This window comes from Microtus oregoni, unplaced genomic scaffold (assembly GCF_018167655.1).
Source record: "Microtus oregoni isolate MIOR12 unplaced genomic scaffold, Mior012 000005F_ref0000423, whole genome shotgun sequence".
Taxonomy (NCBI): Eukaryota; Metazoa; Chordata; class Mammalia; order Rodentia; family Cricetidae; genus Microtus; species Microtus oregoni.
The window spans coordinates 23,275,165-23,298,008 of record NW_024543064.1 but is presented as its reverse complement, the minus strand read 5'-3'; the positions used below and the strand labels follow the sequence as shown (position 1 = coordinate 23,298,008).

The window sequence follows — 22,844 nt, the reverse complement described above, 5'->3', positions numbered from 1 at the left end:
AAGCCCTTATGCATTCCCCTGATGAAGGCCAATGTCACAGTAGGCAGTCAATGGTATAGACCTTACTCAGCTGTTTTAAACCTTCCTTTTTTTTTTTTTTTTTGGTTTTTCGAGACAGGGTTTCTCTGTGGCTTTTGGAGCCTGTCCTGGAACTAGCTCTGTAGACCAGGCTGGTCTCGAACTCACAGAGATCCGCCTACCTCTGCCTCCCGAGTGCTGGGATTAAAGGCGTGCGCCACCATCGCCCGGCTTAAACCTTCCTTCAGTAGGCCTGGTTCAAACTTCCTAAGGTGACACCTAAACCCCAGGCATAAAGCTCACCTCTTCCCCCATCCTCTGGAGCACCTTGGAAAACATTCACAGGGAATCCTTTTTACTTTTTTTGTTTGTTTGTTTTTTGAGACAGGGTTTCTCTGTAGCTTTTGGTGCCTGTCCCGGAACTAGCTCTTGTAGACCAGGCTGGCCGCTAACTCAGAGATCCGCCTGCCTCTGCCTCCTGAGTGCTGGGATTAAAGGCGTGCGCCACCACCACCCGGCTCCCTTTTTACTTTTCTGAGACAAGGTCTCATTAGCCATGGCTGGGCTGAAACTTAGTATCAGTAGACCAAGATGGCCTTGAACTCAACAAGATTTATCTGCCTGCCCCTTCTCTGGGATTAAAGACACAACTAACAAATTTTTTTTTTGGTTTTTTGAGACAGGGTTTCAAAAAAAACAGACAGCCCTGGCTATTCTGGAACTCATTTTGTAGACCAGGCTAGCCTTGAACTCACATAGATCTGCCTGCCTCTGTCTCCCAAGTGTTGGGATTAAAGTTATGCACCACCATTGCCCAGTTTTTCTTTTGGGGTTCAACTGTTACAAATATGGTCATTAAACTTGTCCTTTTCAATGCTTTCCCTACTTAAAAAAAAACCCACCCCTTTACTACCAATTACTTAAAAAAAGTGACATGTATACATTATACGCAAGCATGTGTGAAGTTGTGCTTTGGGAGCAAAGGATAACGTGAAGAACTTTCTCTCCGTGTGGGTCCTAGTGAGCCATCCGGCACCTATTCCTCACCCCTTTTTCTGTGAGACAAGGTATCACAATGGCACCCTGAAATACTGCATACAGACCCTCCTGCCTTTCCCTTCGAAGTGTTGTGACTAAGGGCACACCCATCTCTTGAGACAGTTTCAGTATATAACCCTAGGTGATGTAGCCTGGAATTCACAGCAATCACGCCTTTTCCATGATGGCCTTACAGGTGTGTACCAAACCTTATTGAAATTATTATTATTATTTTTTTTTACTTAAAAGTCCTTTGATGTTCTTTCAATGGCAAGAGCAAACACAGTTCAAGCAATCTGTCAGGGTCCTAAACTTGTGGCCAGTAGAAGACAGGACATTCTGGAATATGCAGGATGCCAGGACACTGTTATGGCCACTTGGCTGATCCAGAAACATCAAATGATCCAATCAGCAGAGATACAAATAAGGCAACAGACTATTTAATGTGGTGTAAAATACATCAAGTCCCTGGCTGTTGTGAATACGAAAAGTAGACTTGGAAGGAAAAAAAAAATCTACGAGAAAAAGAAAAACCTGTCAGCACAACCTCAAACAAGTGTGGGTAGCAGAGGAAAGCAATTATGGGGACAGAGGTGGCCCTCTTATCCCAAGCTGGTCAAGAGGGGCAACCAGGTGCCTGGTGACCCACCCATGCTACTTAAGGCGGGAGGGCTGGGGCAGCACTCAGCAGGCCTCAGCCTCCCTGCAGACACCCAGGCAGCTCCACTGGCCTCTGGTCAGCCCTCAGTAGAGCTAACAAGGTGGGGACCAGGGAGAGTTAAATAACCATCTTTACAGAAACAACATTCTCACACAAAGTGCCTGAGCTCTGCCCATGGTCCAAAAACCAAATGGAAAACAAAGATTAAAAAAAAAAAAGTGCTTCTGACATGGTATACATGAAGATTTCAGCTGGACAAGGACCTAAATATTGGCATAGCCAAGGGCCCTGGGCTCTAAGTCTTACCCGCTGTGGTCCTCTAGAAAAAAGCTAACAATCTTATAAACCAACACAGATCTTGGTCCTAAAATGAGGTCACATGCATGGGACTCACCCACGTGAGGAGGTACTGGCCTCACTCACAGACAGGCCACCTCCCTGCAGCTGGCCCAGGCTCCTGGGCTGACTTTGGAAAGCAGAGCAGCTGTAGTGACTGTTAAGGTTTGGTCAGCAGAGGGGAGGGAAGAAGTGATTACCATCTAGATATTGTCCTGGGTGCCTAGAAATGGAGCCAACAGCCAAGGTTCTACAGATACATTATGGCCTCTTAGCCTACCACGCTGATACCCGACAGCTGGAACCCCTGCATGGGCTGTAAGAGGTAGCTGAAGTGAGGCAGGCCAATTCTATGGGCCACAGGAAGGAGGCTGGGCAAGCCCCATGGACCAACAGCTCAGATCTCGGCCTGACACAAGAGCTGTGAGGCCTTACAGGTGCAGGGAGAATACTGATTTCCAAGGGGAAAAATCCTTGGGAAAATCTCACCATCAGACCCCAGCTGGAGAAGGCACAGCCTCAACACTCCCACAGCTGCTGGGCACCCTGTGTGAATAATGTGCCAGGGTGGTGAGTCTTGAAGTGGTAGTGCCTGGCGTGGGGAAAGGGGCACTGATTTGCAATTTCTGGTCTTGAACCATGATTATAAGCAGTAATATTTTAGGTACTATTGGTTTCTGATGAGGAATCCTGCTTCTTAGCCCAGACTGGTCTGAAGTTGAGCCTCTTGTCGAGCTCTGAGATTACAGACACACCAACACACCCAACTCAATTCTGAATGTGTACGTGTGGGCTGAGCGGCTGCTAGTCATGAAAGATGAAGGAACTTACAGGATAATGCAATAGTTGAAATACAACAAGAAGCAAAACTCATCCAATCTTGGCCTATGGCTCACTTAGCTCACAGAAGCTGTTAGCTTCCACGCACTGTTGATCCAGGGAACTGCTGTGCAACCTGGCTAACACACTGGCAGGTGTGCAACAAGAACCTCAGCACAGAGCCGCCACTTGAACACTTGAACACTTGAACACAACTCCCTGCAGCTAGTTTGGTTCCTGGAATCAGTCTGCTGTTAGAAGTAACTCTTGACCTGCTAGACACCTGAAGATCTGGCAGCAAGAGGTGAAATCCCAAGGACTTTTTGGCCAAGAGGTGCTAGGAATGGCATCAGGCTGTCCTCAAAAATCGCTCATCTGAGCTGGAGTGAGGGGGCGGGAGAAAAAAAAAAAGCCCATAAGCCAAGGGCCATCTGGATCTGGGGTCCGGCAACGGCCACATGGAGATGGTGATGAATTAGTGGTAGCCTCCCAGGCTGAAAGCCATAGGCAAGTTTGTGGCAAGGCCATCATCCTTTCTCTTAATGACCTTAACTTCCCAACAGGACACCTCAACACTAACATGGCAAAGGACCCTGATAGGGTTGCTCCGAATGGGGCACTGGAGGCCAGGCACCTGGGACCATCGCTAGTGTATCCCTTACCCTTTGAAGATCTTTAATACAAACTCTTATGCAAAACAAAACTACAATAAAACCTCCAAAAAGAATCCTTTGGGTGACCTTATGTCAATCTTTTGTGCAGGCTAGAGGCACCTGTGAATGATAAGGCTACTGAGAATTGAGAAGCAACATTGGCCTGGACGTGGCACTACCAGAGGGCAGGGAACTGATAGCCTGAAGGGGCTCCTTCCCACACAGTCACCCCCTGCCCCACCAGCTTTCTTGTCTTAGGCAGGAGGAAGCTCAAGGACCAGTTGTTTCCTACAAAGGCTCTGCCCAGGAACACCATTCCCAGGTCAAGAGAAGCAACAGAACCTCTAGGGGAGTGACAAGAGCCCAGACTGCCCAAGTTCTGCTTACAAAAGAGAAGAGTCCAGGCCTGGGTATTTCCACTCGTCATGAGCTCTGCAAAGGGCTGAAAGGTCTGAGCCTCAAAATCAGGCAGGAAAATGTCCAAGTCGTCGGACCTGCTGGCTTACAGGGATGGCAGCTTCAGATGAAATCTCTAAGACTCTTCAGTGTAGAAGCCACCAGCTTCATCTGCAAACCCCACCCTTGATGAAAGCCCACTGTACACCTATAGGTGTTAACTATGGAACTGCGTGAGGTCTCGCACACCTGCCTCATCCACATAAGTAAGACAAACTCACAATTTAAAAATTGCAAAGTGTCCAATGCCCTCCAGATCAGAACACCTTGGCTTCAGCACTGAGCCGCTCAGTGTGGGAGCCTTATATGGACCAGGCCTGACCGGGCTGCTGCTCCCTTCCCAGCACGCCCAAGCACCATGAGCTCTAGGCGGTGGCAGAGGTGGGCTGCCGGGACCCTGTCTGGCCTGCTATTTCTGTGCTTGGTGCTCCAGGGCAGCCAGGAACTTCTGTGGCCCTTGGGGAGCTGGATGGTTGAGCCCCAGAACTCTCAACACCCTGTTCCTTAGAGGTAGTGGCAACCTCCAGCCTCCGCTCAGTGCCAATGTCAGTGAGGGAGCTCTGGGCACCAGCAGTCAGGTCCTGTACCCTCTTGTTCAGGTCATTGCGTTCTGTCTGCAGTGCTCGGCACAGCTTCTCCAGTCGTTGGATTTTCACCTGCAGACCTTCTAGCTCTTTGTCCCGGAGAGTTTTCTAGGTAGAGAAATGGAGCACCCAGTAAGATACTCATTTCAAGTTTAGGCAACTGAAAATCAAGAGCTGGCCCCTGTAGTAAACAGCCCTAACTTAGTTAGTGTCAGACAATGTATCCCTTCACCTACCTACCAGAAGACCTAGGCAAAGCACTTGTATAGTGAAACTGTTATCATCTGTTAAACAATGCTGACCAACATCAGGTCTCAAACCTGGTTTGCAGCTGCTGCACCAAGTCAGTGTCTGTCTTATAGATTGCAAGCCACAGTCACAACCCTGGGATTCTTGCCATGTGAACCACATCAACCATTAAACAGTACCCACTATTTGCTGATTCTTCAGCTGTCTGTACTGGGAGCTAGCCTGGGTGCCCGCTGATAAGGGCAGAAGCCAGCATTATCACTGCACTTGGATGAATACGACTGGAAATGCAATTCCAGTTCGTGTGTTACAGTGTCACTGCCCCCAGCCCATCGCCCTCCACCAACCTCTTCAGCCATCTCAAGCAGGGCCTTATTGCTGCTCTCCCACCGGGATCGATACATGGTGGTTTCTTTCTCCAGCTTCTTGATCTTCTTTGTCATCTGTTACATGACAGATGGAAGGAAAAGGTCAGAGTTGAGCTGTCTGGACATCTGAAGGAAACATTACATCTGTGCCAACTGGGAGCCTCAAGTTAAGCCACTGAGGGGCCGATAAGAATGCTTAAGAAGTAAAGGAGGAGCCAGCTGTCAAACCTGATGATCTGAGTTCCATGCCTGAAACCCACAGAATCTGCAAATTGTCCTTGGACCTCCATATGTATTCTATGATGTATGCATACAACATACGTATACATACCCACCCATAATTTAGTTCATATACATGCAGGGTGGATCTAAGTCCAAGACCAGCCTGGTCTAAATAGAGAGAAATACAGGGCAACCAGTGGTACAGAGACCATGTCTCTAAAGAAAAATACATAAACATAAAAAGTACAAGAATACATACTCTCTACTACTTTTAAATTCCAGCATTAATGCTGGGTGGTGGTGGCATACACATTTAATCCCAGCACTCGGGAGGCAGAGGCAGGTGGAACTCTGGGAGTTCGAGGCCAGCCTAGTCTACAAGAGGTAGTTCCAGGATAGGCTCCAAAGCTACAGAGAAACCCTGTCTCAAAAACCAACCAACCAACCACCACCACCAACAACAAAATTCCAACATTAATGGAACAGCCTCTGTGAGGTGCCCAAAGGTAGTTCTGAACGAAGTGGCTTGGGTCTCCAGTTGGGGAGGCCTGAACCCTCCATGATTACCTTTTCCATTTCCTGTTTGAAGGTGGTGAACACTTCGCTGCTTTTGGAAAGTGTATTCTGGAACTCTTCAAACTTCTCTGTGTACAGTGCGAGCTGGGTGAAGGAGCAGAGCTCATGTGAGCCTAGACTTCTCTGAAGGCACCTCTAGGCAACATTTATTTAATTCAAGTATTTCTTTGGTCCACTGACAAAGCCGTTCTACTGAGATACTATTTCCTAGTAAAACACCAAAGCCATGCACAGCAAGGAGGTGTTCCAACGTGTGAAACTGAAAAATGCCAGGTAGTGGCAGCACACACCTTTAATCCCAGCACTTGGGAGGCAGAGGCAGGCAGATCTCTTGTGAGTTCAAGTCCAGCCTGGTCTACAGAGTGAGTTTGAGGACAGACAGAGCTACATAGAGAGACCCTGTCTTGAAAAAACAAAACAAACAAACAAACAGTCAACACAACAACAACAACAACAACAAAACAAAATAAAAAACTGACGGAGCTGGAGGGATGGCTCATCAGTTAAGAGCATTAGCTGTTCTTCCATAGGACCCTGGTTCAATTACCAGCACCCACATGGAGACCATAACTCTTAACTCCAGTTCCAGAAGATCTGGTACCCTCTTCCAGCCTGAGGGCACCAGGCACACAAGTGGGGCACAGACATACAGGTATGCAAAACACCCATACACACAATAATAAAGTAAAATAAAAACAAACAGAAACAGAGCCAGGCATAGTAGTTAATACCTCATGCATATGGGAGGCAGAGGACTGCCACAAGTTCAAAACCAGCCTGGTCTACAAGGTGAGTTCTGGGTTAGCCAGAGCTAAACTCAGAGATGTTTTTTCTTTTTCTTTTTTTTAAAGAGGGTTTTGCTGTGCAGCCTTGGCTGTCCTGTAACTCTATAGAACAGGATGGCCGGAACTTAGAGATCTGTCTGCCTCTGCCTTCCAAGTTGAAGGATGAAAGGCATGTAAAACCACCATTCAGCAGCAACCTTTTATTAAAATAAATAAAAGGTGGGGCTAAAGAGATGGCTCAGAGGTTAAGAGCAGTAGATGTTCTTCCAGAGGTCCTGAGTTCAATTCTCAGCAAACAGAGGGTGGCTCACAACCATCCATATTGACATCTGTTGCCCACTTCTGGTGTACATGCATACATGCAGGCAGAACACGGCAAACATAATAAATAAATAAATCTTTAAAAAAATAAATAAAAGGCTTGGTTGAGACTAACATAGCAGTTGGCTCAGAACCAGCCTAAGACGAGGTCTTGTTTTTCACTCCCCTGAAGACAGCACCTGTGACTGCAAGTCAGATTCTGGTCTCACCTGCTGCTTCAAGTGGGTCTCCTGCTGCTTCATCAGCTCGCACATCCTCTGGGACTCCACCGCTTCTTTCAGGAGCTATTTCCAAGACAGGACCCCAGAACCTGTCAGAAGCCCCTGGGAGGTATGTTTGGCCTTCTTTAGCCATAAGCACTGGACCCACTGAGGCTACCTGCTTTCAGACTGCTGTCTGGACAAGCAGTTACTGGACTGGGCAGGTAAAACCTCTCCCATCCATATGAACTAGACTCTGAGCTAAGCCAGAACCCAGCCCACTTCCTTGTAGTCCCCACCGCAGCCCTGGGGTCTGAGCCTCACAAACTCCTTCTCCCGCTGGTGCCGGTCCTCTGCCTCCTTCAGCATCTCCTGGGCCTGTTGGAGCTTGGCATCTACCAGCTGCTGCTGCAGGTCCTTATGTTTGAAGACTTTGTCGATGTGCTGTAGGAAAGGTGTCAATGGGGTCTGCTTGCCAGGAATTCCCTTGTAAGGAAACCCCAATTCTAGAAAACACGGCACTTCTCTAGTCTTATATTGGTATGAAGATATTGGCATTTGGACATTTCCTTTCCTACCCTCAATCTGATCTGCAGATAGGACAGTATACACCTCTACTCTAGAACTGAGTACTTCTCTGGATCCCTGGTCCAGGACCAGAGATAAGGCACGTGGGTCAACTCTCTTCTCTCCATTTCAGTTCCTTATCTATGAATAACATCATCTTCTAAAAGAAGAGCAAAACCAGGCAGGTCTGAAGAGTGCTACCCCAGTCCCTGGCACTCACTACAGCCTCACTAGCTGCTGGCCACAATCACCTTACCTCTTCACGAAGTTCATATTGCTCAATCAGCTTCTTGAGCCTCTCAGCCAGTTCCATATTCTCTTGGCGCAGCTTGGAGTTTCGCTCATTGTGCTGTTCCATCTGCAGCTGAATGTCGTTCAGTGTCACCTGGAAGTGTGAAGTCACCTCTTTGCGTTTCTCCTCCTCCTCACGGGCTCGCTGCACACCTTCTTCCTAAAAAGAGAAACCAACTCTGGAACTATCATCCATAGCTCTAAGTCCTGTACAAAGCTCCTGAACTAGTCAACAGTCTCTGCCAACAGAGCTACTGGCCCCAAATGAGAAAGAAGCACCTGGGACCCAGGATGGCATACAATGGAGCTTCCTAATGTGACTCTAAGTCAAGTGACATCAACTGAGTCTCCCTAGAAATACTCCGCATACATGATAAGTGGCACTGTGAAGCAACTTGGATCTTCTGAATTCTTGTTCCCAGATTCTAGATTAAATTCTCTCCTGTTCCCCACAGAAAACAAGAAGCAAAAAGCTGCAGGGCATAGCGATGCAAGCTTTTAATTCCACCACTCAGGAGGCCTTGGTCCAGACTCCACCACTGGAAAAGTCAGCCAAGCACGCTGACGACCCCTTCCCAGGGAGAGTCAGGACCACTCCCTTAGGCTATTTGGGCTGCAGCCCCTAAGGAAAAGAACACGTGGTCTTCGATTTTGCGTGCCCCCCCCCCCCCAACACACCCATGCTCTCCTGGCCACCCGGAAGCGCTGCAGTAAACGTGGGCATTGATTTGGTCTAATTTGGTCTGATTAGAATTTTTTGCGTTGGCAGAGAGGTTTGTCTTAAGATCATTCCTGACATGTATGACCTCAAGATGTGATATATCATGTCTTAACGTTGTTCATGTTTAGTGTTTCTTTCTTTTTACTCTTTTTTCCCCTTTCTTTTTTCGAGACAGTAGCTAAGGACCCAGACCTGGAACTTGCTTTGTAGACCAGGCTGGCCCTGAACTCAGAGATCCACCTGCCTCTACCTGAGTGTTGGGATTAAAGGCGTGCACCACCATTGCCTGGCTTAGTGTTTCTCTCTCTCTCTTTTTTTTAAATATTTATTTATTTATTATGCATACAATATTCTGTCTGTGTATATGCCTGCAGGCCAGAAGAGGGCACCAGACCTCATTACAGATGGTTGTGAGCCACCATGTGGTTGCCGGGAATTGAACTCAGGACCTTTGGAAGAGCAGGCAATGCTCTTAACCTCTGAGCCATCTCTCCAGCCCAGTGTTTCTCTTTTTAATATGTGAGGCTGAGGCAGAAAGATCGTAAGTTCTTTCTGAGTAGGCAATTTAGCAAGATCTTACCCCAGAGTACTGGGTAAAGGGGGCACTGGGACACATCTGAGATAAAGTACTTGCCTAGCACTACCAGCATCCTGGCTTTAATCCTTATTAACATAAGAAAAAAATAATAGTAAAATGAATTGGAGACCAGCAAGATTGCTTACCCAGTGAAGGTAATTACTGCTAAACCTGATAACCTGTGTTCAATTCCTGAGATTCACATAGTCAGAGAAGAAAACCCAGTTCTACAGGTCTCCTCTGACCTCCACGCATGGACCATGGCATGCATGTACACACATAAAGCAGTGAATGTAATCTAACAAAAAATTGCTTTAACTTGACAGAATGGTTGGGTTGTTTTTTTTTTTTAAAGAGAGGTTTTTGTTTGTTTAAGGTATGCACTACAATGTTTGACTTTATTTCTTGTGGCGTTTTGCTTGCGTATGTTTGTGTGAGGGCATTGTATCCTCTGGAACTGGAGTTAGAGGCAGTTGTGAGTTGCCATGTGGGTGCTGGGAGTTGAACCTGAGTTCTGGAAGAGCAGCCATCCCTCTAAGCCTACACAGAATGCTAAAAGTGGTAGCCAGGTAGTGGTGACAAATGCCTTTAATCCCAGCACTTGGAATTAAGGGAGGCGGATCTTGGTGAGTTAGAGGCTAGACTTGTCTACAAAGTGAGTTCCAGGACAGACATAACAGAGAAAAACCCAGTCTCGAAAAAAAACAAAAAAACAAAAACAACAACAAAAACAACTTAAAAAACAAAAGACTAAAAAGAAAAGATTAAATGTGATAGTCACCTACTGTCTTCAATGCTAGTACCTAGCATAAAGATAGATACTTAGACTAATTTATACCCATTTCCTTTTGCTTACCAACATCTTATATGTAGCCCTGCCTGTCCTGGAACTTGTTCTGTAGACCTGGAGTCACACACAATTGAGAGCTACCATACGCATGGTGGTGAGTGAACATGTGTCCTCTGGAAGAGCAGCCTGTGCTTTAGCCACTGCTCCATCTGTCCAGCCCATCCTTGGTATTTGTTTTTAAGATTTATTTTTATTTATGTACCTCTGTGAATATATGCCACATATATGCAGGTGCCCATAGGTCAGAAGAGGGTATCAGATCCCCTTGAGATTGTTCCAATGTGGGTAGAAACAGAAACTGGGTCCTTTGGAAGACTAGGTGAGTGCTGTTAACCACTCAACCGTCTCTCTAGCCTTCTCTACCTTCTTCTCAAAGATATCTCTCATCAAACCCAGAACTTACTGATTCAGCCAGACTGGCTAGACATCATGGGCCAGGGATCCTCCTGCCTCTACTTCCCAAGCACTGCAGGTACAGAGACACACTACCCAGCTTTGTACATGGGTGAGGGGATCCAAATTCTGGCTCTTATGCTTGTAACAAGCACTTTTCTGACTGATCCTAAAGTCCTCAAAGGTTTATTTTGTAGAAGACTCTGGAACCTTTAGTGATGCTACCAGGGCATGGAACTTTCAAGGTTGGCTGAAATGGCTTTAGGTTTTCTGGAGGCGTCCTCTGGAGCAATTTTGTTCTACCCGATATTCCCGCCATATCCTGTTCCTGTCTAACCCACAACAGATCTCAAAGCAGGGATAGAGTTAGGGCAGGGATGTCCCGCCAGTCACAGACTAGAACTTCCAAAAGTGTGAGTCAAGACAATCTTTCTTTGTGCATTTTAAAAAGTTGAGCCAGCGGTGGTGGCACCTGGGAGGCAGAGGCAGGTGGATCATCTCTGTGCGTTTGAGTCCAGGACACCCAGGACTGTTATACAGAGAAACTGTCTCAAAAAACAAAACAAAAGTTGATTAGCTCAGGATTTGCAGAGGGAAGCTGACTAGTGCAGTAGAAAGCTGCTATCTGAGAAAGATTCTGGCTGCTGTATCTGGTGCTTGTGGGTCGTCGGTCAGTCATGCACACAGGTGGTCACAGTTGTTCTTTGGCGGAACTGGGACAGAGCTATACTGTACTGAAGCTTTTTTGTTTTTTGTTTGTTTTAAATAAAGCCTTCCAAGCTGGCCTAGAACTCACTGCATACCACAGCCTCAATGCTTTTTAAGGAGAAAGCCCACAAAACCCAGTACATACGAATACGCCTACCTTGAGGGAGCGGTTGTGTCGCTGCAGCTCCCGGCACAGGCTCTCAAGCTTGCTTCGGGCAAGGACAGCCTTGCTATGCTCACCACGGAGATGGTCCTTCTCTTGGACAAGCTGGCTCTGCTTTTTCTGCAGGAGCTTCATCTGCTTCTGCGAGTTTCGGTGCTCTTCCAGCTGAGAACAGGAGGGTAGCAGTGTCTAGAGCGGGTACCATTACATGGCTCTAGGTACCATTACATGGCTCTAGAAATTCCTAAGCTCTAGAGATTCCCACTCCTTCCACTCCAGTCACAACAGCTAAGACAAAAGCACGCTCCTCCCAGGAACATCTCAGACTAACCCAGCCTATCTTAGGGAAAGAATAATCATGGAGCAGTGAGGGGAAGAGCCAGCAGACTTCCGCTTCTGCTCCTGAGTCCACAGACACTGCAGACCATCGTGCCACCAGACTACAACTAATCCACCTCCAGACAACTCAGCAGAGCTCATAGGCACCTCATTTCTCAGACTTGAACTCATTCAAAACACAGCTCCCCACCACCACCACGACTCTTATTTGTGGCTATTTCATTGCTGACAGAAAGGCCTTCTAATTCTCCCGACTACACAGTCCTGAACCCCTTCCACAGACCTACGCCTTCCCAGCTCAGCTCTTCTCCCATGATGACATCCAGCCTTGGATAGCACAAATGCAACCCGTATAAATGATTACAATCTTCTAGTAGACACACCAAAAAAGTAAAAAGGTGAAATTTAAGCTGTTTTTGTGAGACAAGCTCATGCCAAGTGACCCATACTGTCCTTGAATTCACTAAATAGACCAGTGCTGACCTCAAATCATGATGATTCTCCAGCCTCAGCCTCCCAAGTACATTTTTTACCTTAGTTTTAAAATCTGACCCAGTTCTCACATCTCAGCAGATCTAAGTCAGATTACTGAGAGGGTGTTGTCTTGGGCAGCAAAGGCCTAGACTTGGTCACTCCAGGTCAGGGTCTGACAACTTCCTTAGGTGATCTCTATCTGTATCTACTAGACTTCAACCTACTAACCTAACCAACCTTTCACTCTATTCCCCTACCTGACTCACCCTCTTCCCTGGCTTAGGTTTAACAGTCTACTGTCTTGGTCCCCTTTAACCTAGGCAAAGCCCCTTCCTGCTTATGTGGCAATAGTACTGAAGCGACCGTACTTGAAGAGTCTCAGTTTAAACTAAGATACAACCTTGGAAGACTCTCCACAACTGCCCCCACTTTCTCCTGTGATCTATATCCTTATCCAAGACAACCATTTGTCTCCTCTTCATAGCGTTTCCTTAGATACGGTCATGGTTCTCATTTCCCTGGAAACACACAAGAAACCAGGGGACCACCAGGACATGCTTCCCACCCATCGCTCAACTGTACCTGTCTTCTTCTTTAGAAGACTGTAAACGAAGAGACAGGTACAATAAGCTCCCTCAGTGGTGGAGTCCTCTCCTTGTGGGCTGGGCCTCGGCTCTCTGCTACACTCAGAATATCACCCCAGTAGCTCAATACTCTTCCCTTGCAGTATCAATATTTCCCTAGCTAAATCCTTCCAAAATCAATTTTATCCTTTCTATATTTCTTTCCCTTTTTGGGGGGTTTTTAGAGACAGGTCTTTCTATATAACCCAGGCTGTCCTGGAACTTACTAGACCAGGGCTGGCCTTGAGCTCAAGAGATCTGCCTACCTCTCCCTCTGAGTGCTGGGATTAAAGCATACACCACTATACCAGCCTCTGTGCTTCTTACAGTTTTATTTAATGTGTATGTGGGTATTTCGTTTGCATCTATGTCTATGCTATATACTTGTGTGCCTGGTACCTAAGAATCCAGAAGAGGGCATCAGATCATCTGGATCCAGAGTTACAGATGGTTGTGACTCCATGTAGGTGCTAGGAATCAAACCCAGGTCTTCTGGAAAAGCAGCCAGTGTTCTTAACTACTGAACCACCTCTCCAGCCCCATCTCTATACTTCTCTCTCTCCACACACACACACACACACACACACTCCACTCAACACTTTCACAGCGAGACAGATGGCAAGACTTGACATTTCTTTCTTTAAGACAAGGTCCCGTAGCCCAGCAGGCCTTGAGTTCTTGCCCCTCCAGCCTCAAGGGATTAAGGTGTGCACCTCCATGCCTCGCTCACACTTGGTATATCCCATGACTCAACACACAGTCTAAGAATTCCTGTCCCAAGAGTTGAACAAGAATTGGATCAGCTCTTAGAGAAAAAGAACTAATGTGGGAATGGACAAAGACGAGAAAGCTGAGGCGAGACACCGCCGAGATACATATAGAAACACACAGATGTGAGCACACAGAACTCGGGACCAGAGCCAGGGTTCTACACTTGGGAATCACTCTGTGGAGAAATTTAACTTTTGAAGTTTCTGCTCTTTATATATACTCTCAGTCCTTAGGTAGCTGACTGGAAATAACTTCTCACTTAAGAGATTGGGGTTTGAAAATTCAAAAAAGGTTAACGGGATTAAGATACCTGTTCCTGTACCCCCACCCTTACCCCAGGGAGCCTGCTGACTTTCCAAAGGCAGAGAAAGAGATAGGGAGGCACTAACCAGTTCCGCATACTTCTTGCACAGAGCAGCCAGCTTCTCCTCTGGAGTACTGAGCGTGTTCAGTGTCTGCATCAGCAACGTGATCTCCTTCCCTGTAAAGCACAGGGAGTAAAGGCATGCACCCCTCCTTGGGGGGTTCCCTCTACCCCAGGCCTACACCCGAGAGCTAAGGCAGTTTTCTCTGTAACACTGGTCCTGCAGCCCCACTGCACATCACCGCTGCAACGTAAGTAGCGCCACTAACATACACTCAGCAAATGAACAGCTCCAACTCTTTGGTAAGCACCACCACTGAGAGGAAAACCTATTTTAAGACATATCAATAGGCAAATAATAATCCACTAGTAAATTCTATTAATAAAAAAAAAGCAGACAAAAAACTGGTCTGCGATCCTTTGAGTCAAACTCCTGTCAACACTCATAGATACGGCTATGTTTAAAATGAACGTTTCATGCTGGCCATGGTGGTACACGCCTTTGATCCCAGCACTCAGGAGGGGAAGGGGCATCTTTGAATTTGAGGCCAGCCTGGTCTACAGAGCAAGTTCAAGGATAGTCAGGGCTACAGAGAAACCTGTCTTGAAAAACTCAAAATAAATAAGTAAAACAAAATAAAGCCAGGCAGTAGTGGTGCTGCCCTTAATCCCAGCACTCAAAAGGCAGAGTCAGGTGGATCTCTTTGAGTTTGAGGCCAGCTTTTTCTATAGAGTGAATTCCAGGACAGGCTCCAACACTACAGAAAAGCCCTGGGGGCGGGGGGAAAGCAAGAAGTCTCTCATCTCTCTCTTTAAGTTAGAACAGGTAACAAATATGGAGGGAACAGGGACTATGATATGGTTATAGTGTTACCTAACATAAATTTTCTTTTTTCTTTGACAGAGGGCCTTCTACGTAGCCCAGGCTGGTACTAAACTCACCATCTTCCTGCCTGTTTCTCCTGGTCCCCATTAGAGGTATACACTATGACATCCAGTTCAGCCCAGATTCTAAATTCATGTTCATCCACTTACCCCCATCAAAGAACTGACTGCCAATGCCCTCCCTATTTTTATTTGTTTCAGATAAGGTCTCATCATGTATCCGGTTGGCCCCAGGAGATCTACTTGCCCCTGCTTCGCAAGTGCTAGAATTAAAGGTGTATGCGACCAAGCCTGGCTGTCACTGACTCCTGTATCTCGGGAAGCCCCGCAACTGTCTCCCTTGGTTTCCCCTGTTCCTAGCACAGACCGGGTTCCTGAACGGTCAGTTGGGGGGTGGGGGGGAAGAAGATTGGTACAGAGACTGTAAATCAGTAACATACAGACCAAATACAACCCAGGGATGGCTTTTGCTTAGTCTAGTTTCTATTATCAAGCTGCCAATTATTCAGCAAGTCAGCTGAGAGAGAGTGGGGGACTTACCAGGTAGAAGTCAATTTTTCATATAAAGTAAGCCCTTTCTCAAGTCTCAAGAGGTCTGTGGCTTACAGGATCAACGTCAACATTTGAGATCTCTACCTTGATGTAGCTCAATTTTGTTGCTGTAGAAATAGGGAAACTAAGATCCAGGAGTGGAGAATGAACATGCCCAAGGTCAAACGGCAGGTGGTGCTGGTTGGCTCAAGAGTCTACCTACTCAGGCCTCATTGACCCATATCCTCAATGAGAAAGCTGGTAGGATTCCAGCCTTCACTTGCTCCCAAGGTCAAGAGCCTTGCCCAAGGAAGTCATCTGAACAGCTCAATGCTGTGACCCTATAATCCTGGCTTGATTAAACTGGGAAACCTTCTGTCTTTACAGGGAGATTGCTTGGAGTCCTGGCACAGCAGGCTAGCCCACGAGACGACAGGTCTTAACTCCCTCCCCTCAACAGCAGCTGCCCTCTCTCACCCAGACCCTTGGCTTTCTTCTTTTCTTGCGGTCTTCGGTGGTCTCGGTCCCCAACCTCATCACTTGCTCGGCTCTCTTCTGTGCCTGGCTCCCCCTTGGAGGTCTCCTTCTCGCCATTGACTACTGGAATCCCTGGTTCGGGCTCCCCATTCCTTGCTGCGTAGGTTCGGGACTTCTCTGCATCTTCTGGTTCAGTGGGCTCACCCTGTGCGCCCTCCTCACCGGGGCCTCCCTGACTGTTGTCCACACAGTATGTACTCAAAATGTCTTCCAACTGCCGGCTTAGCTCCTCAGAGACATCACAGAGAGGCCCAGACTTAGCTGCTTTAGCTTGAGCCCCTACGGCAAGAAAGATTAAGATACAGAATGAAAATAAGATGGTTACACCACTGGCTTAGAAACTCTTTTTTCTTTAAATCCACTCAAGTACACTAGTTTAGGTTAAATGTTGTTTTACTTATTTGGTTGAGACAGGATCTCTCTACAGAGTCTTAGCTGTCCTAGAACTCACTGTGCACACCAGGCTGACCGCAAAGTCTCAGAGATCTACCTGCCTCTGCCTCTCAAGTGCTGCGACTGAAGGCAAGGTCACTATGCCTGGTCTCAGTTTAATTGTTTTTAAATCCTAAGTTTACTTACTTATAAAATTACACAATTATTTTTTTACTCCCTCCCAAACATACTTAAAAGACAATTAAGCCTGGGCAGTAATGGCACGTGCCTTTAATCCCAGCATTTGGGAGGCAGAGGCAGGTGGATCTTTGTAAATTCGAGGCCAGGCTGATCTACAGAGCCAGTTCCAGGACAGTCAGAGATACACAAAGAAACTCTATCTTGAAAAAATAAAAAAGAACTACATAAAGCACCGCGCGTCAGGGATGGTTGACATGTAGCAGAAGCTCCAACTCTAAGCCATCTTTTCCCCATTCAAAACTCGTTTTTGGTTCTTTTTATAGTTCCAGAAATGCCTCATGTGCGAAGGACAATTACTTCCCGCTGGCAAGTGTTTTCTGGGAACATGACTTGATTTGTGGGGTGCCTCATTTTGACTGTCATTTAGTTTAAACCAGTCAGAGCATGCTTCCAAGGTTCCGTTCCAGGGCTAAGAGTGAGAACCTGAGAATCACACAGAATGGGCATTGTTCCTCCTTCCTGGGTAAACAGTGGCCTCAGCAGCAAGGCCAATCCCAGAAACTCCTCCCTCTGCCCACAGAGCTGAGCAGGCACACACCCTCGGGCTTCCCAGGAGTCTGGCTAGTGGAACCTTCAGCTTCCGCTGCAGGAGCTGTCTGTCTGGGCCGTCCCTGGGCTCCCTCTGCTCCTGCTTCCCGTTGCCCCGGGCTGCTCTTCGGGGTGGAGTGTTTGGCAGGGCCATTCTTTTTGTCTTGGTTCTTCATTGTGATCTGCAAAGGCAGAAAACGGGCAGGTCCTTTTAAGGAGGACACAGCTGCTATTTTCCACACTTGAAAAATTTTCACACCCTAGATCAGAAATCCCAACACCAGGCGCCCCAGGCTTCAAACAAACGGGCCGGCCTTGGCCTCGGCCGGAGACCCCAGGGTCCCCTGCAGAGTTTCCGAGGAGCTGCTCCTGAGCAGGTGAGGGAAGAGGCCTCCTTTCTCCGGAAAGCCACTTCCCAGCAGCACCGCACGGCTCCCTCTCGGCGTCCTGAGCGCGGGATTGGCTCCGCGCCGCGGACTGACGTGGCGGGGATGCTCCAGTTCTAACTGGTCCCCCCCCCCCCCCTCCGCCCCTCCAGGTCCCACGTGGGCCCTCCCCTGCCCGGGCGGGCGGGCGCGCGCGCGGAAGCCACCTTCTCCCCGCGCGCCCTCTAGCCCCACGACACGCATGCGCAACGCGGGGACATCGCCACAGACCACCCCCAGCCTCCCCATACACGAAATCAGTTCTTCCTCTGCGGGTCACTCATCTTGGGCCACAGACCCTCTAAGGAGCTCGTTCCACCTACGGTCAATGGACATACCTTACCATGGACGTCCGACGGCGTCCCCCCTGGCACTGGCCGAGCACCGGAAACCCGGGTAACCGCTGCCAGCAGGACCGCCCGCTCCTGCCGCAGCCAATCAACAGCTAACGCTAGCGCGGAGCTTGCTGGGAAAGACGAGGCCAAGGTGGCTTTGGAGTCGGGAGTAAGAAAGAACTACGAGTCCCTTCGTGCATCGCGGCGGGGCACAATTCCCGAGATGCAATGGAAAAGGCTTTCGTTTTAGGGGCCGTAAATCCTGCAGGTCCGAAATTATGGAGAATAGGCGTGAGATTCGCGTCTGCCACCTTTCTAGTGAAGAAGCTGTGATTGACCCTTAAGCCTTGGCGCGCGGCTATATTTTTTTTTTTACATATATATACATTCCTCCATTAGTCCCTTGTGTACATGATGATTGTTTCTAAGATCTCTGAAGACTGACCTGGGAGTTAGGAGATCTTTATTCCACTTCTAAACCAGTAATTTGTTATGTGCCTAGCATTCTCTGCTCCCTCTCTTGCAATAAGAGGATTTACAATAATTCAAACACTTACTATGCTCTTTCTTTCCTTGTATCTGATAAATTGGTCCTTACAATTACTCGGAGAAAGTACAGAATACTTTGTGATCTGGTTAATATAGGACAGACAGCATGGAAAAGACTAGGTGGTTTTTTTTAAAATTGTTTATTGTTATTTGTTTGAGACAACGTTTCATTATGTGTAGCCTTGGCTGGCCTGAACTCCTTATGTAGATGAAACTAGTTGAACTAAAGGCAAAAGCCACGGTGCCCAGCTAAAGGCTAAATAATTTAAAGCTGAGTCAATATTGGGTGGTTGTAACAGATTCAGAATCAGATGCATTAATTAGTTAAACCAGCACCCATCGAGACAGGGTTTCTCCGTGCAGCCTCGACTGTCCTAAACCTCATTCTGTAAACCAGACTGGCCTGGAACTGAGAGATCCGCCTGCCCGCACTCATCTACACAGCTCTCTACCCAGAAGAAATAACCACCTTCACAGGCTTTCTCTGGGACAGTTACTTGCAGTAACTCCCTCAGGAAGGGACTGTAGCTGAGGCAGAGGGAGTTTGGCTGCAGGCAAATCAGTGAACTCCCACCCCGCCACCCGGCCACCCTGCCACACTTTCTGCAGACTCCTGGGCTTGCTTGCACAGGGGCTAAAGTTTTAAAAAGCTAGATTTTTCTTGTCTTTGTTTTTCATTACAATTGGGAATGCCAACTTGGGCACTAATTGTTCAGAAACAACCACAATAGTGATTTCAATTCTTTGTTGTGTGGCTTTTGTTTGATAAGGTCTTGCTTTATAGTGCTGGCTAGCCTGGAACTCTATGTAGATCAGGCTGTTCTCAGACTCACAGAGATCTGCCTTCTAAGACCAGTGGTGGACTGTTATTCAAGGCGTGTCACCACACCTGCAGGCAAAGCATTTCAACACAGGGTACTTTGGGAACCTGCAGTTTGCCCTAGTATCCTAGGCCTGCCTAGACTTCTGTTACAGCATTTTGCCATGAAATTGAAGCTACTGTTGTCTAAATGCTGCAGTCTCAGGGGCTAGAGTCAGGCTGTTGCAAAGTTTGCTAATTGCACATTATTTTAGGGTCCTTAGATGTTGGCCATTTTCTATAATAACTCTGTCAGACAGACTATGAGTAGTGTTTTGTCTGTTCAGATGTAACTGTGAGAGGCAAGCTATATATATTATATAATAGGCTCAGTGGAAGACTATTTACCTAGAATGATCAAAGCTCAAACCAGAAAATATTGCAACCTTGTTAGTTTACTGGGGGAACTGAGGCTCAGAAAGTTGAGGATTAAAGGTGTCTGGAGCCCTGCAGTGGTGGCACACATGCTTTTAATCCCAGAGCTAGACAGAGGCAGGAGGATCTCTGTGAGTTCAAGGCCAGCCTGGAATCCAGAGTGAGTTCCAGAAACCCAGTGGTGGTGGTGGTAAACAAACAACAACAAAAAGCAAACAAGAAAAGAAAGAAAAAGTAAAGAAGGTGTCGAGAAACCCTAGAAGCCCCAATTCTGTCCCAATAACACATAGGCAATCTCTGAAGAGGCAGCATATATAGATCAAGTTTCTACAAAATCCCGTACAAAGAGGATTCTCTAGATCAGAGGTTCTTAACCTTTCTAATGCTGTTTATTACAGTTTCATATGTTGTGATGATCCCAGCCATAAATTTATTTTTGTTGCTATTTCATAATTATAATTTTGCTACTGTTACAAATCTGTTACAATGTAAACACCTGTGTTTTCTGATGATCTTAGATGACCCCCGTGAAAAGGTCATTCAACCCTCAAAGGGATTGAAACCCACAGGTTGAGAACTGTTGCTCTAGAAATTAAGAATTTTAGGGGACGTTGGACATATGGTGCACTTCTTCAGCCCCAGCACAGAGGCAGATGATGGACCTCTGTGTGTTGAAGGTCTGCCGGGTCTACATAGTGAGACCCTGTTGCGGAACCACAACAGGAACAACAGAATCTTAAAGGAGCTGGAGAGATGGCCACTGTTCAAGGGTGCTTGCCGATCTCGCAGAGGACCAGGATTTAATTCCAAGAACCCTCATGGTGGTCATTGAGGGGCTACGGACTCTAAATTCCAGGGCATCCAGCGCCCTCTGCTGGTCACCAGGCATGCACACAGTGCACTTGCATATACATGCAGGAAAACACAATTTTTCATAAAGGGTCTTGGGGCTAAAGAGAGGGCTTAGTTGTTAAGAGCGCTTGGTGTGTGATAAACAGGACTGGAGTTCGAATCCCAGCATCCGTGTGACAAGGTAGAGGCTATCCCACGCTTACCTGCAACTCTACCTCCCTGAGGCTGTGGGGCAGCACAGAGAGCAGAGAACTGCAGGGCTTTCTGGCTTCTACCTTAGCCAGGAAAAACTAAAGCCCAGGGTGCAGGGAGAGGCCCTGTTTCAAAGGTATAGGTAGAGAGCAACAGAGGAGGACATTAAGTCCTCTTTTGGCCTCCATACAATCATACATGTGTGTATACTCATACGGACAAATATATCTGCACATAAGGAAATAAATGGGGAAGGGGAAGAATTCACTAAGTGGGCCACCATGGGGCCTCACACCTTTGTAAGAAGGATGGCAAATTCAAGGTCAATCTGGACAACCTGGTGAGTTTGAGGCCAGCCAGGGCAATTTGGTGAGACTGTCTACAACTAAAAAAGCATTTTTTAAAAAGTTTTTTTTTGAGATAGGGTTTCTCTGTGTATCCCTGGCTGTCCTGGAACTTGATTTGTAGACTAGGCTGGCCTCAAACTCAGAGATCTGCCTGTTTCTGCTTCCCGAGTGCTGGGATTAAAGGTGTGCACCACCTGCAAAATAAAGGCAAACTGGCAACAGATGGCAGCTTCGACCTCAGTTCTAGTCCACCTAGAACAGCTCTTAGTTGGTTACAAGACTAAATCAAACAAGTCATCTATTTCCTCCTTGGTTGGCCCCAAAGGGTGAGACACTGCTCTGTACACCTTCAATAAAAGAACAAGGAAGTGTTGGGTACGTACGGCTCAGTGTTTAAGAGCACTTACTGCTCTTATGGAATTCCAGCTTTGGCTCGCAGCACCCACGCGAGATAGCTCAGAACCATCTATAACTCCCGCTCCAAGAGATCTCATAGCCTTCACAGGCCCCAGGGACACACATAACATACAGATACACATGCAGCCAAAACATCCATATGCATAAAATTAAAAGAACAAAAAACCAAGGGATGGAGGAGCTGCATCAGTGGTTAAGATCCCTTACTTAGAGGATTCCAAGTTCAGCTCCCAGCACCCAGATCAGGTGGCTCACAGCCATCTATAAGTTTAGTCCTAAGGCCATAGTTTTCATCCTGTGGGTCTGGATCATGATCCCTTTGAGGGGTCAAAGGATCTTTCACAGGGGTCACATACCAGATATCCTGCATATCAGGTATTTACACTATGGTTCATAGCAGTAGCAATATTGCAGTTATGAAGTAACAATGAAAATAATTTGGGCCGGGCGATGGTGGCGCACGCCTTTAATCCCAGCACTCGGGAGGCAGAGGCAGGTGGACTCTGTGAGTTCGAGACCAGCCTGGTCTACAGAGCTAGTTCCAGGACAGGCTCCAAAGCCACAGAGAAACCCTGTCTTGAAAAACCAAAAAAAAAAAAAAAAAAAAAAAAAAAAAGGAAAATAATTTGGGCTGGAAAGATGGCTCAGCGGTTAAGAGCACTGGCTGCTCTTCCAAAGGTCCGGAGTTCAATTCCCAGCAACCATATGGTGGCTCACAACCATCTGTAATGACATTTGGCGCCCTCTTCTGGTGTGCGGGCATACATGGAGGCAGAATGTTGTATACATAATAAATAAATCTTAAAAAAAAAAAAAGAATTTTATGGTTGGGGGTCCCCACAAAAGGGGGAACTGTATTAAAGGGTCACAGCATTAGGAAGGCTGAGAGCCAGTGTTCTAAGGGATGTGACACTGTCTGGCTTCTGTGAACACCTGCACAAATGTGGCGCACATAAACTCACACAGAGCCGGGGAGTGGTGGTGCACGCCTTTAATCCCAGCACTTGGGAGGCAGAGGCAGGCGGATCTCTGTGAGTTCGAGGCCAGCCTGGTCTACAGAGCTAGTTCCAGGACAGTTAGGGCTGTTACACAGAAAAATACCTAAATCGAGCCGGGCGGTGGTGGCGCACGCCTTTAATCCCAGCACTCGGGAGGCAGAGGCAGGCGGATCTCTGTGAGTTCGAGACCAGCCTGGTCTACAAGAGCTAGTTCCAGGACAGGCTCCAAAGCTACAGAGAAACCCTGTCTCGAA

General features: G+C 47.3%; 1 protein-coding gene across 2 annotated transcripts; it reads right to left on the bottom strand.

Moving 5' to 3' along the window:
- Positions 1–1,480: 1,480 nt before the first annotated feature.
- Positions 1,481–18,103, bottom strand: Txlna (taxilin alpha). 2 transcript variants are annotated; one of them, XM_041651433.1, is made up of 11 exons: positions 18,005–18,103; positions 17,252–17,423; positions 16,021–16,359; positions 14,153–14,244; positions 11,551–11,721; positions 8,110–8,304; positions 7,611–7,730; positions 7,296–7,370; positions 5,972–6,064; positions 5,162–5,257; positions 1,481–4,673 (listed from the first exon to the last, which is right to left on the bottom strand). In XM_041651433.1, exons 2-11 carry the CDS (start codon positions 17,415–17,417, stop codon positions 4,347–4,349), a joined length of 1,674 nt encoding a protein of 557 aa, XP_041507367.1. In that variant the 5' UTR covers positions 17,418–17,423; positions 18,005–18,103; the 3' UTR covers positions 1,481–4,346. The 2 variants fall into 2 exon arrangements, with proteins under 2 accessions (XP_041507367.1, XP_041507366.1); XM_041651432.1 differs by having other exon boundaries at positions 18,010–18,070.
- Positions 18,104–22,844: the final 4,741 nt, after the last annotated feature.